General features: G+C 35.3%; 1 protein-coding gene across 8 annotated transcripts in view; it reads right to left on the bottom strand.

Moving 5' to 3' along the window:
- Positions 1-3371: 3371 nt before the first annotated feature.
- The window catches only part of ROBO2 (roundabout guidance receptor 2), a 665412-nt gene continuing 654285 nt past the window's right edge, over positions 3372-14498 (bottom strand). For 4 of the 8 annotated variants that reach the window (XM_070367751.1, XM_070367758.1, XM_070367761.1 and 1 more), the window contains 3 exons: positions 11193-11465; positions 8991-9191; positions 3372-7236 (listed from right to left, as the gene is read on the bottom strand). In XM_070367751.1, coding sequence (XP_070223852.1) covers positions 7235-7236; positions 8991-9191; positions 11193-11465 — 476 coding nt within the window. In that variant the 3' untranslated portion in view covers positions 3372-7234. The remainder of the gene's footprint in view (positions 7237-8990; positions 9192-11192; positions 11466-14498) is intronic. The other 4 variants (XM_070367778.1, XM_070367781.1, XM_070367791.1 and 1 more) reach the window with 2 other exon arrangements.

The raw sequence follows: 14498 nt of genomic DNA, 5'->3' as shown, positions 1-14498 counted from the left end.
AACTTATTGCAAGCTTACTTGTTGCCTAAGTGCTCAGTATTGATATCAGTTAAGTACTTGAAACTCTATTAAAAATGGGGAGGATACATGCAATTTCTCACTATGTATTTTTTCTTATCTCCACAGCATGAGCTTCCCAGTGGTAGCTGAGCTCATGGCTCAGTAGTAAACAATTCGCCTGCCAAGGCAGGAGACATGAGTTCAGTCCCTGGGTAGTAAGATTCCCTGGAGAAGGAAACGGCAACCCACTCAAGTATTCTTACCTGGGAAATCCCATAGACAGAAAAGCCTGGTGGGTTACAGTTGATGGTATTGCAAAAGAGTCAGATACGACTTAGTGACTAAGCAGCAACCGCAGCATCTTCACAGAATACCTGGGATTCACATCCGTCTTTCTCATGACTTGATATTGACTTTTAAAAACCACAGCAAGGCATGGTATGAATGCCTTGGGGGCCACTAATGTAGAGCCTAGGGATAGAATGAAGTATGAGTTTCCAGGAAAGTACTTCTCAAAGTGAGTTCACATAGTATGAACTCACAAGATGCCTTGAACAGATTTGAAAAGGAGTCTAGTAGTAAAGAAATCTGTACATATTCAACTATAGAGTTTTCATTCATCTCTCTTCTTTTTTATTTTATAAATATCTATTAAAATTTCATACACTATTTTGAGGGAAAACTAGAATACTGGATAAAGTGATGGGGCAAAGAGGAGGTTAATGAAGCTAACACAAATTGTATTGCTTAGGAATTTTTTGGAAAGCCATTCTTAGTGCCTCTTTCCCTTTAGTTCAAAAACATTCATCAAAAAGATACTTTTCTAGAGATTAGGGGCAGACTTCACAGGAGATACTAATCTATGCAGGCAAAAGCTATTTCTGTTTTAATTACTCTGAATATTTAATTCTTAGCATAATATATCAATGCTTGCTTGCAAAAGGAAGGAGTAAGAAAACAAGGGCAAAAACACACAAACAAAAAATAACTCCCCCCACCAAAAAAAAAAAAAAAAAAAAAGAAAACAAACTGGTTTATCAGAAACAAATCATTCATAGCGGTGGTCTATAAAAATATCATATAAGAAAAAACTGACCAAAAAATGTTGTCTACTATCTAGAAGCTGAATCCACCAAGGCATTTTTTTTAGCGACAAAGGGTACTCTGATCTAAGGGCTGTTACAAGAGCCTACAAATTGGACACTGACCTGAGCCAAAGGTGATTTATTTGAATTATAAAACAAAAGTATTTTTCCTTTATTAATTAAGAACATAATATATATATATATTTCTTGTAGCTTGACAGCTGGAAGGAGAAAATGTGTTAACTAGAAGCTGCAAAGGAATTCACTTTTGTAGTTCTTTATAAATTAAATGCACAGTCATACAAATGTTCTTCACCTGTCACTGGGATTCCTGACAGCTTTGCAACACTTTTGTGTATCAGGTTCCTTTCCCTGGGCCTGGAAAAAACTCCTTCTGAGGGTGAAGGCTAAATTCATTCAGGTTGAAGAGTCCTCGAAATCCCGCCAGTTTCCACTCTGGGCTCCCCAGGTGTTGCAGCAGTAAAGAATCCACTTGCCAATGCAGGAGATGCAAGAGATGCAGGTTCGATCCCTGAGTTGGGAAAATCACCCAGAGTAGGAAATGGCAACCCACTCCCCTATTCTTGCCTGGAAAATTCCATGGACAGAGGAGCCCGGCAGGCTGCAGAAATTAGAGTTGCAAAGAGCTGAGAGCTGGACAGGACAGAGCACACACCCACATCCCCCACCTTGCCCTTGACCCTGCCAGATCCCACCCTTAGCAAGTATTTGTACTTGCCTTTTCTTTTGAATTCTTGTGACAGTTTTCTATTACTGAAGTTTTATTTCACATCTCTGCTATGAAGTGAAATTTAGCATGAACTCTGCTGATTTCTTCTTCAAAAGATAAAATACATTTTCACAAGTTGAGGGCATTAAATATTATTTGTTTAATCATGTACCATTGATATACCTTTTCTCTAGCTCATGTACAATAATTGAGAGAATAGTGTAATACTTTAATAAATCTTTCTGCTAACTTTTCACTTCTGCCATTTGTAGGAGCTTCCATGGCATACTCAGATTCAACAGAGCAATGATTGTTTTGTAGGTGCCTCAGTGGGTAAAGAACCTGCCTGAAATACAGGAGACCCTGGAGACATGGGTTTGATTCCTGGGTAGGGAAGATCCCCTGGAACAGGGCATGGCAACCCACTCCAATATTCTTGTCTGGAGAATCCCATGGACAGAAGGAGCCTGGCAGGCTATATAGTCCACAGGTCACAAAGAGTCAGATGCAACTGAGCAAAGCACTACCATTTTCATATTGGTAACTGATATATTTTGTCTTTATCCACATATACATTGAAAGTGAAAAGTGAAAGAAAGTGAAGTCGCTTAGTTGTGTCCGACTCTTTGTGATCCCGTGGACTGTAGCCTACCAGGGTCCTCTGTCCATCGGATTTTCCAGGCAATAGTACTGGAGTGGGTTGCCATTTTCTTCTCCAGGGGATCTTCCCGACCCAGGGATCGAACCCAGGTCTCCTGCATTGTAGACAGGCGCTTTACTGTCTGAACCACCAGGGAAGTCCACATATACATTGCTATTAATGTAATATTAATTATTTTAATACTATTTATCTTACTGCTAACCTAAATTAAATGGATCTCTGAAATCTATTGTCCACTTTCCATGGATATTTTTAATATTTTTAAATGAATTAAAGTTTTCTATTTTTAATTTTCCTATTACTAAGATTATTAAAGAATTCAAGTTCTTTTTATTTTTAGAGAGCATCTGATCCTGTAATTGTACTTAGTGAAAAAGAATGAAGTATTTATGAAGTACAATAGAAGAGAATTTTTCTTTTCTACCCAATCCCTGAGATAACTGTTTGACATCCATCATCTTAAGAAATTTTTCATGAATTATTCTAAAGCAATTAAGAAATGCCCATTTTCTTCCAATTCTCACACTTAATTTAAAAAGTAATTATTTAGTAAAATAACTAAATATTAAAAATAATTTGTTAAGTACTTTTGCAGCCAAAAACTTTATATTGTATCTATCTTAAGGACCTCATGGGTGGGGAAGATCAGATCACTAAGTAGTGCTTGTAGAGTGGGATCTATAATTTCAAACGCTTTTAACATTCTTCATCAGTGACTTTTAGTCACTTGCTATACATCAACACCAATTTCTATTAATCACCACCCAATCCATAACCAAATGAGATTATGCATTTGGTCATAAAATATTAATGTAGAATTCTAAAAGTGACAAAATGGTCTGTTTTTGATTTGTCTACAAATCAAAGCAAGCAAGTCTGTTTTACATAAATGGCTTTTTTACAAATTTGAAATGTGAATATATTTTATTTTTTTTCCCAGTGAGTACACAATACACAATTCTTTGACAATACTATTAACCAATTTTATGCCAATTTCTTTTCTGATCTAACAACATCAAAGGAAACACATTAAGATTTTGGACGCTGTTTTGTGACTTAAACAAACTACAATTAAAAAAAAAATCCATCTATAAAACAAAGTATAAAAAGTCTACCCACGGCCACAAAATCCCTTATCTTGCAACACTTTAAAGTCACAATAAATGGTTTTGAAAACTATGAGATCAGAAAAATTAGTAAATTGAACTTCGTTAAAAAAGTATGGTGTTTCCTTTGAAGTACATATTCAAAGAGAAGCAAAAGAAAAGTTAACTTCACCTCTAAGATAATGTGGAAAGGCATGTTGCTTTACACCGATTCTTGTCAAGTGATTCTATAAATACAGTATACAGAAGCAGGTGAACAAATTAGTGAATGTTATGGTTCTGCATATCTTTAATACTGACACACCATCACTTTCCAGTGGAGAAGATAAACCATAGTTTAGAGCTTCTTCGTATTATAAGTTGTCAACGGGCAATTACATAACTTTGTTGAATAGAAATCTGGAGGTGTTCTATTAAACTCATACAAACTTGCAACTCAAAACCCATTGAAAGTATATTTAAATAGAGCAGTAGGCTATGACATAGAACACCATTTAATATTTTGTTACCCCGAGAAAATCAACTTGCGATGTTTTTACTTCCCTTTGATTACAGGTTATTGTAAATGCTGGTCTTCATTTTCCTATATTTGCCATTGAACTGGATTCAAATCCTATGAAGAAATCAGTTGTTTTCATATCCCCGTACTTTAAATTCAGCCTGGGGGAGAATTGGAGAATGGGAAGCACCACTCTGCTTGCCTACACTGAGGAATACATGAATTGGATACTAATTCAGCCGCTGCCCCCAATGCAGACCATGTGTGTTAAGAATGGAGCTATTCTCGTGTAGGGCATGATGACACAGCAGGGTTGCCTGTGAGGGCAAGATGAGATTACATTCTCCTACCTAGACTTCCTTCTGACAGCTTAGGCAGGCCTTTGTTTAGACCTGCACAAGAGTGAGTTCTGTGCACTTCCAGTCATTTAACTGGCTTCCAAATGAAAAAAAAAAAAACGTGGTAGCTCTCATGACATTCTGACTTACACTTACTGGAAGTTTTTTATGTATAGCAAGGTGACAAAGGCTTTGATTTTTGGTAGTCTTCCTGAATTCAAATGGGTAGCCACAGTATTTTTTCTTGCTTTATATCTACAGGAGGAGAATATTTTGGGTGCAATATTAGCCAATTAATCTAAAACTAGACTGAACGGAGAATGTGATCTATTGTAAAAGAACATTCCAAGGAATCATAAGGCGACATACTCTAACCAAAACAGTTAATTTTTATGAACTGAAGGTATGATACTATGCCCTGGATTACTCCAGAAGCCACATAAACATACTCTGTTTTGAAATCTTTATTAGCCACATACACCTGCCAGTTACCAGGGGTAAAAGTCTTTGTGTAGTATCTGTAATGAATTAAAGTTTCAGGCTAACTTGGGTTATAGAGGAGCATGAAGCATAAAGAAGGAACCGAAAAATGAACAAAAATTTGCATTTAAATAGAAAGAGATGAAGTAGGGGATTGCATAAATAAAAAACTAAATTCTTCACATCCTACAGTTGCATATAGGTATGTATTCATTCTTCACAGAAACGTCTCATCATCCCCAGTCTCTCTGTCTCAGAGAAATCAAACTGCATTAAAATTCAGGCACTGATGGTAGAAAGATGACAAAGGGAATAATAAGTGTGTCTCAGAATTCTTTTTCTCTTCAGTGTAGAAATGAACTACATGGGACCAAGAAGATGTAGGGGGCCCATAAAGAACAGTATGTTCCTCTACTCTTGCCTGCGTTGGTGCAGCCTTAGGGAACAAAAAGATGGAAACATTTAACTGGTTCCTCCCTTTGCTATAACAGTATGATACACAGTTGGTGACTGAGCTAATAATGCACGGAGTATGAACTGTCGTTCAAACTGGTCCCATATTTTAGAATTGATCTTAACCATCCTAGTGAATATTTTTCAAAGTACCAACTACTGAACATATCATAGGACAAACATGAGAAAGCATAACTAGAAATATAATTTACAATTGTGTAGGTAGCACATGGAAAAATGTCACAAGTAGGAATTTCAGGAAATTTCTCTTCTACTTGACTGATTGACTATACATGTACAGTAGCTAATATACATTTCAAAGTCATCTTCATTTGGATGATACAAAACTGATGTTCAGGAACTTCTGATTCTCAAAGTCGTAAAAACAAATGAGGCAGGACACTGTTATTAATGTCCACTTATGAGGTTTGGTTTTATTTAAAAAGTGTATAAACATGCATTGTTCTTCTTTAAAATTATTCTTTTCGATTTACTCATTCAAAATGGGTCAAAGATTTTTTAGTTGGTAGCCAATTTCTGAGAATGAACCATAAAAGATTTATTCCAATAAATCTACTTACTGTGAACTGAACATACTCTGAACACTGCTTTTTAAGCACTTACAATTTGGCTATACATTTGGTGGCATAAACTTCACTTCTTAATCAAATGAAACACAAAGTTGCAAATAGACTGCATTATTTTTAAAAAGTCATGAATTTAAGTGATGCAGCTCTATCCTCTAGCATGTACTGTACATGTATTAGAAAGATGAAACAAGATACTGCAATAAGAGTTTTTGTATTTGGAAGCAGCCCAAATATGTCCTAATAATAAACTGCCTCTTTAACTATTTGCTAGATATTCTAGAGTTCATTTTGTTTCCTTGGGGAACTTCATATTATATTCTGACTTAATGAGTTGGAGAGATTAGTTATGGTAATTCAGACAATGCTTTTTTAAAAAACTGTAATATAAATACAGTTCTTGTGAAACACACTAATTTCATTTTGCTTGTTGTAATTCTGAGACAGGTCAATTACAATGACAGGTAAAGTTGTTTCTAAACATAACTTTAATTTCCTTTTTTAAAAAGCAAGTTAAGTACATCATTGCTACCTGTATATTTTAATGCCTATTCAGTTTTAGGACTTCAGCTTCCTTCTTTTGACCCCTGTTCTTATCAATAGTAAAAGCCACGTAACTGCTTTTCTGTTTTTTTTAATTATTGACTCAGTCCCTGATGTTCAAAGAAGACTTAGCCAACATCACTGTTACTTTGCATCTTCCTATTTCTACACCCCAACTGAAACCCCCCTAACGTCATTGGTTACAACCAGCATTATCCAACCTAGCTTACAGTACAGAAACTCCCTTCACATTCAGTCTTTTTCTTCATGTCACGAGGAGTAGAGATTTGTGCTTATCACCAAATAAAATTGCAGTGCAAAATTTAAACATAAAAGTTACACAATTAAAAGTTAATATATGGCACCACAGCCTATTAATTCACATATAGTACAACAGACCAATAAGAACAGACAATAATATGAACAGAGCTAAAAAGAGTGAGCTTGCATAGCAATGCACAAAAGAAATTATATACAGAGGAAAATCCTTTTCTTCCTGGAGGGCGAGCTTTGTTTTCTTTCTTTTTTATATACTCCTGACAAGAAAGAGTTAAGGTGGGTGGTGTACTTAAGAGAAGAACACAAGTAGAATATCTGTGGGATATGTGTGGCTGTGTCTTTACATTGCATTTACAGTTCTTTTAATAGTACATAAATAAAGAAATTGTTCATTGCACTGTTTAGTGTTATCACTTCCATGAGTTCAGACCTGATGGTCTTTCAGAGCAGCTTTGCATGTCTCCTCTCAGTTACTCTGTGAAGAGATTAAAAAAAACAAAAAAACAAAACAGAAATAAGTTTGCATTTAAATTAAGTATTCTGCATCTTGATCAGCATAACAAAAAGCAAGACAAACAGATAACAGATGAAGATGACATCTTGGATTTTGTTAGGTTGTGAATTTACAAATTTTTGCTTATGGAAAGGGAAAGACAAAGAACGTTGTAAAATTTCGAGACTTAAAATCCAAGTAAATCATTTTTATATTTCGTATGAGGCTATAATTACTCCCATATAATAGTTACAGTAAAATCCAAGTAGTCCTGAATCAAATTAAAATGATAAACACATCTTAATTATAATCAGATTAGTAATAGGTAACAATAATAATTCCCATTAATTAAAATGAAAGAAATTTAGTTTTGAAACTACTTTCAGCTTTCATTATCTTATGGCATTCCCCAGTCTGAGCATCAGAGTAATGTGAGCATAAGAGTAATGCAATGCTTTTGATAAGGGTATAGAGTCAGGAAGGCAGTTTCCTTTCTTTTTGCACAGAACCAGAGAAGGTTGAGAAGATTGGAATTCAGGGCTATTCCTTCAGATAAACTGAATTCAAGGAAGCAGTTGAAAATATAATACTGACACTGGTTAGTGAAATTGGTAACTTTCATGATGCAATGAACACAAAGAATTCAATGCTTTTTACTGTGTGTGACAAACTGTGACATCCTCTCTTTCTCTAGTATTTTATACTTAAAAAGTAGTTTAATTATATTAACTACCGATGCCAGTTCTTTAAAAGAGAAATTTATATGTTACTGAAATCAAAGTACTACAAATGAACTAAAATCAATGATGAACTTTTCAAGGCTGACTTCCTAAATGTACGAAATAAAAACATGAAGAGCGACTAGGGGATGAGGAATTCCCAAGAAGGTTCTTTAAAACTACCAACAAGCCAATATTTCCCTATTGTGCTCAGTTAAACAGGCAAAGAAAACTACAAAAAAAAACTATATTTAATTAACATGTAAGTATTAACATTAATTGCCTAACTTCTATAATTTCTGTATAGAAAAATCCAAGGTTGAGACAGAAGAAATGTTTATTTGACTGATAGAAACAGCAATGGTCTTTATTATAACCAAACCTGCTCAAAATCATAATTCAATTTTTTCTCATTGTAAAGCAAGCTTTCTACAATTTTGAAATTTGTTTACTGTGGCAGTGTTATTGATAAGATTCAGGACATACTTCAAAATATGGTAACTTAGCATACTAAATATCTTAGAGTGAGGGAGTTTGAAAAAATTAGCAGAAGCATAAAGAGCACTCTGACCTCTCCCACCTCACCCTTCCCTGAAGGATGATGATAAAATCTATGTGACAGATACCTGCCCTGTACCAAGAGGAGGGAAGATACTCTTGTCAAAACCTTGTTAAACTAACCCTTAGTAACTTCTTCACCCTTTACTACCCCCAGCCCAAACCTCTTTTTAAATTCTCACACATTTACTGTTTCTTTGTCTAACGGAGCAAAAAGTTGACTGCTCTGGTCCCTTCTTTGAGTCTTCATTCTCTTGTGAAGGCTCCCATGTTCATGTAAAAATTCAATAAAATTTGTATGCTTTTTTTTTTTCCCCTGTTAGTCCCTCTCATCAGTTTGGTTTTCAGACCCAGTCAGATATTCTAAGAGGGTCAAGGAAAACATTTTTCTCTCTTACGCTATTGGCCCAGTTTTCTTTCTGAATCACCACAGCCTTTTAAATGCCCTAAGGCACTTACATAATTCACCTGTAAACTGTCCTTGACTACTTGAGCCCATATATCCTATGTCAAGAAGGTCGCTGGCATTGCGTTGGTGGCTTCCCCTCAAAGCATCGGCTTTCCTAGGTCCAGTGGATCCCTTAGAAGAAGCCGTTCCTGACGAGCTGTGACCCCCTGGAGATGGGAAATTGGGCTTGCTGTAGGGCACCAATGTCTCCTCTGAAAAAAAGGGAACGCAATGGGCTTAGGTGAACAGTTACACAGAGGCAAAACAAATTTAGCTTTAAGCTCAAGCTAGGCTTTTTTATCATTTCACTCTTTAGTAAAATCAAGAAGAATTTAACAAGACCCAGATATTAAAGGAATTTCTATGTGCAGGCAATATTTCCTACAACAGGAACTGAGGCAGGATTAAATTAAAAGAGATCTTGGGATACGTATATATCGTCATGTATTATTTGCAAAATTTATATTCATTATAAAAGAGATTTGCATATCATGACTGTAATGTTTGACAAAATCTTTTCTGAAAATAATTTCTGGGTTCAATGGGGCTGAAATTTAATTTTTTCATTAAGATGGAAGGAACATGGTTTTTGTCTTAAATTATGGCAACATTTTCTCAATTTAGATAAAGATCTATATGTTAGTTAATAAACTAAGCTTCTTAAATTTCTATTGCTTCATTGAACAGAAATACACTATTTGAAAAGCTGTTTTATTTCCTTAAAAGAAAAAGAGAAACTCATTCATTTTAATAATTAACGTTTCTATCCTTTTTATGTACCATCTCTCTAAAAATAATTCATGATGTGCATTTGCTATTGTTGCTAAATCACTTCAGTCGTGTCTGACTCTGTGTGACACCATAGACGGCAGCCCACCAGGCTCCCCCGTCCCTGGGATTCTCCAGGCAAGAACACTGGAGTGGGTTGCCATTTCCTTCTCCAATGCATGAAAGTGAAAAGTGAAAGGGAAGTCGTTCAGTCGTGTCTGACTCTTAGCGACCCTGTGGACTGCAGCCTACCAGGCTCCTCCGTCCATGGGATTTTCCAGGCAAGAGTACTGGAGTGGGGTGCCATTGCCTTTCCTAAATACTTAATACTTTGAAATGCTACTGTTTCTCTCTCTCTTTTTCCTCTTTCTTCTTTCATTTTTCCCCCATCTCTCTTCCTCTCCACCCCTGTGTTTCTTCTCTCTTTCTAAGTATGAGTTATCAAAAACATGCTAACTGGATTTAGCATTTCTCTTCTTAGATAGCTTTAATGACAAGGATCACACGATTTTTCTTTTGCAGTCTTAATGATGTAAGCTTCCTAAATGTTCCATTAAATCTAGATATTAATATTATCATCTTTTGGCTTTTTCCTAACTATATTTCAAGCTAAAACTTTAAGCACCAAGTTGTGACAAAATATAATTATTGAAAATGCATGAGTAGAGGACATATCCAGAAAAGACTGAGTCCAAATAAATAAAAGAATGTGTAAGGAAACTTTCATGTGTGTGTGTGTATGTAAGGTTTAATACTCAATGAATTCTGAAATAAGAAGAGATGTTGCAGAAATGATTTCTATAACTGGTTAAATGTACCTCCACCAAAAAAAAAAATCCAACTGCAAATGATGAAACTTATTTTGTGACATTTCCAGCAAGCTTGATTTTTAAGCAAAAACATTTCCCATTGAAGTGCTAATAATCAACTCAATTTAATCAGTTGGAAAAGTGCAGGTGCCAGTTTAACCTTTTCTAATATGAGAATTCTGTGATTGTTTACTTGCAACTTTATTATTTCCATTAATTTACTAATTTGACTGAAGTGAGTTCTCTAAAAATGACTAGTTACTTCAGTCAAAATGGACGAATTGGTTGAAGCAGAGATTCAACTGATACTAAAGATGAAGTTTAGTGGTCTTAAAAGTACTCAATACTAACAAAAATGGCAAAAAAAAAAAAATCAAATGGTTTCCTGAGCGTTACCGATGAAGCCGGGATGTGTCTTGGGCTCAAAGACCCTATGCAGAGGTTAACTTGAGGAAGGACCCCTACTGGACTCAGCCTTAAGGGATGCGCAGGTGAGCTTTGCTGTGAATTCCAACTTCAATTAGTGATTCAAGGCAAATTCATTTCAGATGCCCTTAAACAACTGGCATTTCCAAAATACCTGGTAGATAAAAAAAGGTCAAAGTCCACACTTTCTTGGGACTGTGCAGAACACACCTGGTCCAACACCTTGTTTGTGGAGGGCTTTCCGTATGTCTTCTGGGCGTTCAGTGGAGTTTATCCATTCCTGGGTTTGTCGCTGCCACTCTAGGGATGTTTTAGCTGGACAATCCAAAGAGTTCTTTGTGTCTTCTAAGTTGGCTGCTTGCTGTCTCTCCAGAGAGCTTCCTTTTCTCTCTGTTGAATTTTCCACGTTACCAGCATGCTGGCTCGAGCCTATCTGCTGCCTTAAACCCTGACCTGGAGGGGGATCTGGTGGTGGTGGAAGATCTAAAAATTTTGAATAATGTTTAGAATAAACTAAAATGTAATAAAAAAAAAATACAGGTTTTAATTCAAGATGAAGAAAAAAGAAAAACGTAGCCCTCCTAAAGGTATCACCCATACAAAATAAATTTTGGAGAGGAAAGTTCAGTTATTTATTTCTGAAATGGATATTATTGATCTCTTTGCTATCTTTTGACCACAGTGCCTTTGAAATAAAATCAACCGATTTTCTCCAACTATTGTACATGGTGAGTGTTTTCCATTGCACATGAAGGCTGATGTTCAAGGTGTAAAGGACAGTTTATGATTTCTCCATCTTTAATCCATTCCCCACTGCCACCTCCCTAAAGTAGAATACTAGGACACAAAACAACTAGAAATTCTAGCAGCTGTGTTAATAAAAGACCCTGGAAGAATAAAAGCTGCCCTGTCAATCTCCCTAGGAAATGTTGCCCTCGGGAAATTAAGAACTGTATGCTGTATCATACAAGCATATGACTCCTCTTATTCATGTATGTGGCACATTCAGCAACAGTCAAAGTGTTAAGCTAACATTTATTAAATGCAATTAACATTCTGCCTGACAACCAATTCTAGCTGTTCGTTTCATGAGTTAGCTAATGAGTTACAACTAATATATTATAATCTTCCAATGTATTAATTTTAATAAGTAATAACCAATGTTCAGATTTTAGATAGAATATGCTTCATGGTACTAGAGAAGGCAATGCATCATGAAAAACTGAGATGTAGTGGAATAAATCATTTTTCATAAAAGCGCTTTACATTACATATATGAAAAAAGTTCAAATACCTAGCTAATTTTTCATTTTTCTCTTATTAGCTTGTTAGACCATGACACTTTTATAGTTTAAATGTCTTCAATTGTGAAATCATAGTCGCTTTTTTTCATATTTCTTTAAGTATTATAGTTCTATTATATAATGTATACTATTATACTAGTCCTATACTAATATTACTTTGCTGAAGATTTTGAGATCTCCTAAACATTCTAACATTCCTTTGGATTATTTCCTCCTCATTTTTCTGGAATGTTGTTGTAAACTTCTTTGTTCATCCTTAGAGTATCAACAGCTATATTATTTGTTCAATTATCAATTTGTTCAAGATCAATTATTATGGACAATATATATACTTGTATCATTAATAGAGGATAATGTATATAACATAGATAATTATTTCCCATGCCATCTTAGCAATGGTGCACTTGTTTCTAATGATATTGTTCATGAAATTCCAAAGGAAAAAGTATAAATTTCTTGTGTACACAAGATAGTTTCTTTAAGGAAGGCTAAGTTGCTCCTTTGAAAGACTTTCTTAGGAAGCTTCATATTCTCCTTTATGAGCAAACTAATATTGACCCTCATTGAACTGACAATGAAAATCTCCTCAGGATTTATTTGGGGAGTTCCTACATTGGCGCAGCATTCCCAGTTCTTATGTACATCATCTTGTTAGATCATGAATTATTAATTATTGAAGGGAACTTGGTTTCTATCTGGGAGAACAGAGTTGCAATTGGAACATTTCTTCCAAAATGAAAAGCTAATCCAATATTGAGAGATCTGTTTGTTGAATAATTCACCAATGAGTTTGGTGCTTCCTCTATACTCAATACTGATTTCCTTCAGTTTGTATTATTATAAATGCAAATTAATTATTTTACGTGAGTTATTGGACTTAAGACGGCCAGTTGGGGGGAAATTATTACATTTGCTTCTAAAATAACATATCTTTGTCATTGATTTTTATTCTCCATCAGAGCAGCTTAATTTTTAAAATGGCCAAAATGGCATCTGCTTATGCTAGCTAAAATTCTGATTACTATTTAATTTAACCTGAAATTATATGGCTACATAATTAAGTAATATCCTTGGAGTTTGTATAGTCTAAGATGAAAGAACACTGAAAGCACATTGAAATAAACAAATTGGAAAAAAGATGAGATTAAGAATGGCTGTGGAAAAAATGAAAGAATGTAATCAAATATGTTTACTTAAATTAAATTTATTATTCATTTCTCTGTTGATTCATTTCAACTAAATCAATTCACCAAAGAGACTCTTACTGGCCTACTGAGAATTTGCAATTGTCAGGCACAACAATCCAGTGATATGTGTGTCATTATTATACTCTTTTTTAGGTAAGAAAAATTGGCATAAAGAAATCAAATATCTCCAGCCTGGGTCTCTCTTTCCATGAACTCCAGATTCATCTTAAAGTAAATCCATATTGGAGAGTTTGGCTTTGATGTTTAGTAAGCATCTCAAATGTCACACCTGGAAACTGAGCTCTAGAATTTCCTGTGCAAAATGTTTCCTCCCTAATGTTCCTCATCTCAATTACTACAAGCTGGTCATAAGACTGGAGTAATCTTTGGATTCCCTGCTTTATACCTTTACTAATTTCATTAACCTGTGGGCTCTGCCTCCGAGTTTAGAATTCAACCTTTCTCATTGCTTCCACCGATTCTAGCTTGGCATGGATGTCAACCACCTATTCCCTACATTACCTATATAGTTTCTGTGTGATTCCACACAGATTCACATTCAGGCTATCTCAATATAATATCCAGAATGGTTTGTTTTTAAATAAAAACATAAAGAAAATCTGTAACTCCCCTGCCTTATGCACACTCTCTCTCTCTCTCTCACACACACACACACACACACACATGTGCATGCACACACCATTACTGTTTTCTCAAAGTAAAGAGCCAATGTCCTTACAGAGGCTTATAGGGTCTTCAGAAAGATGGTCCTCACTTACTTGTCTGACTTCACACTCATTTTGTTGCTCTCTCTGCTTCAGCTACAGTCCATGGGGTCACAGACATGACCGAGTGACTGAGCACACACACTGCTTCAGTCACACTGTTCCTCTTCCTTTTAATTAAATACTTCAGGATTCCACTCACTGTTCTCATTTCCTGGAATGACTTTTCCTCAGATATAAGCATTGCTCTTTCTCTTGTAATCTTCCAATCTTTTCTCAAATGTCATCTTCTTGGTAAGG

This window comes from Bos mutus, chromosome 1, assembly GCF_027580195.1.
Source record: "Bos mutus isolate GX-2022 chromosome 1, NWIPB_WYAK_1.1, whole genome shotgun sequence".
NCBI lineage: Eukaryota > Metazoa > Chordata > Mammalia > Artiodactyla > Bovidae > Bos > Bos mutus.
Note: the sequence above shows the minus strand (reverse complement) of the source record. Positions and strands in the feature narration are given on the sequence as shown.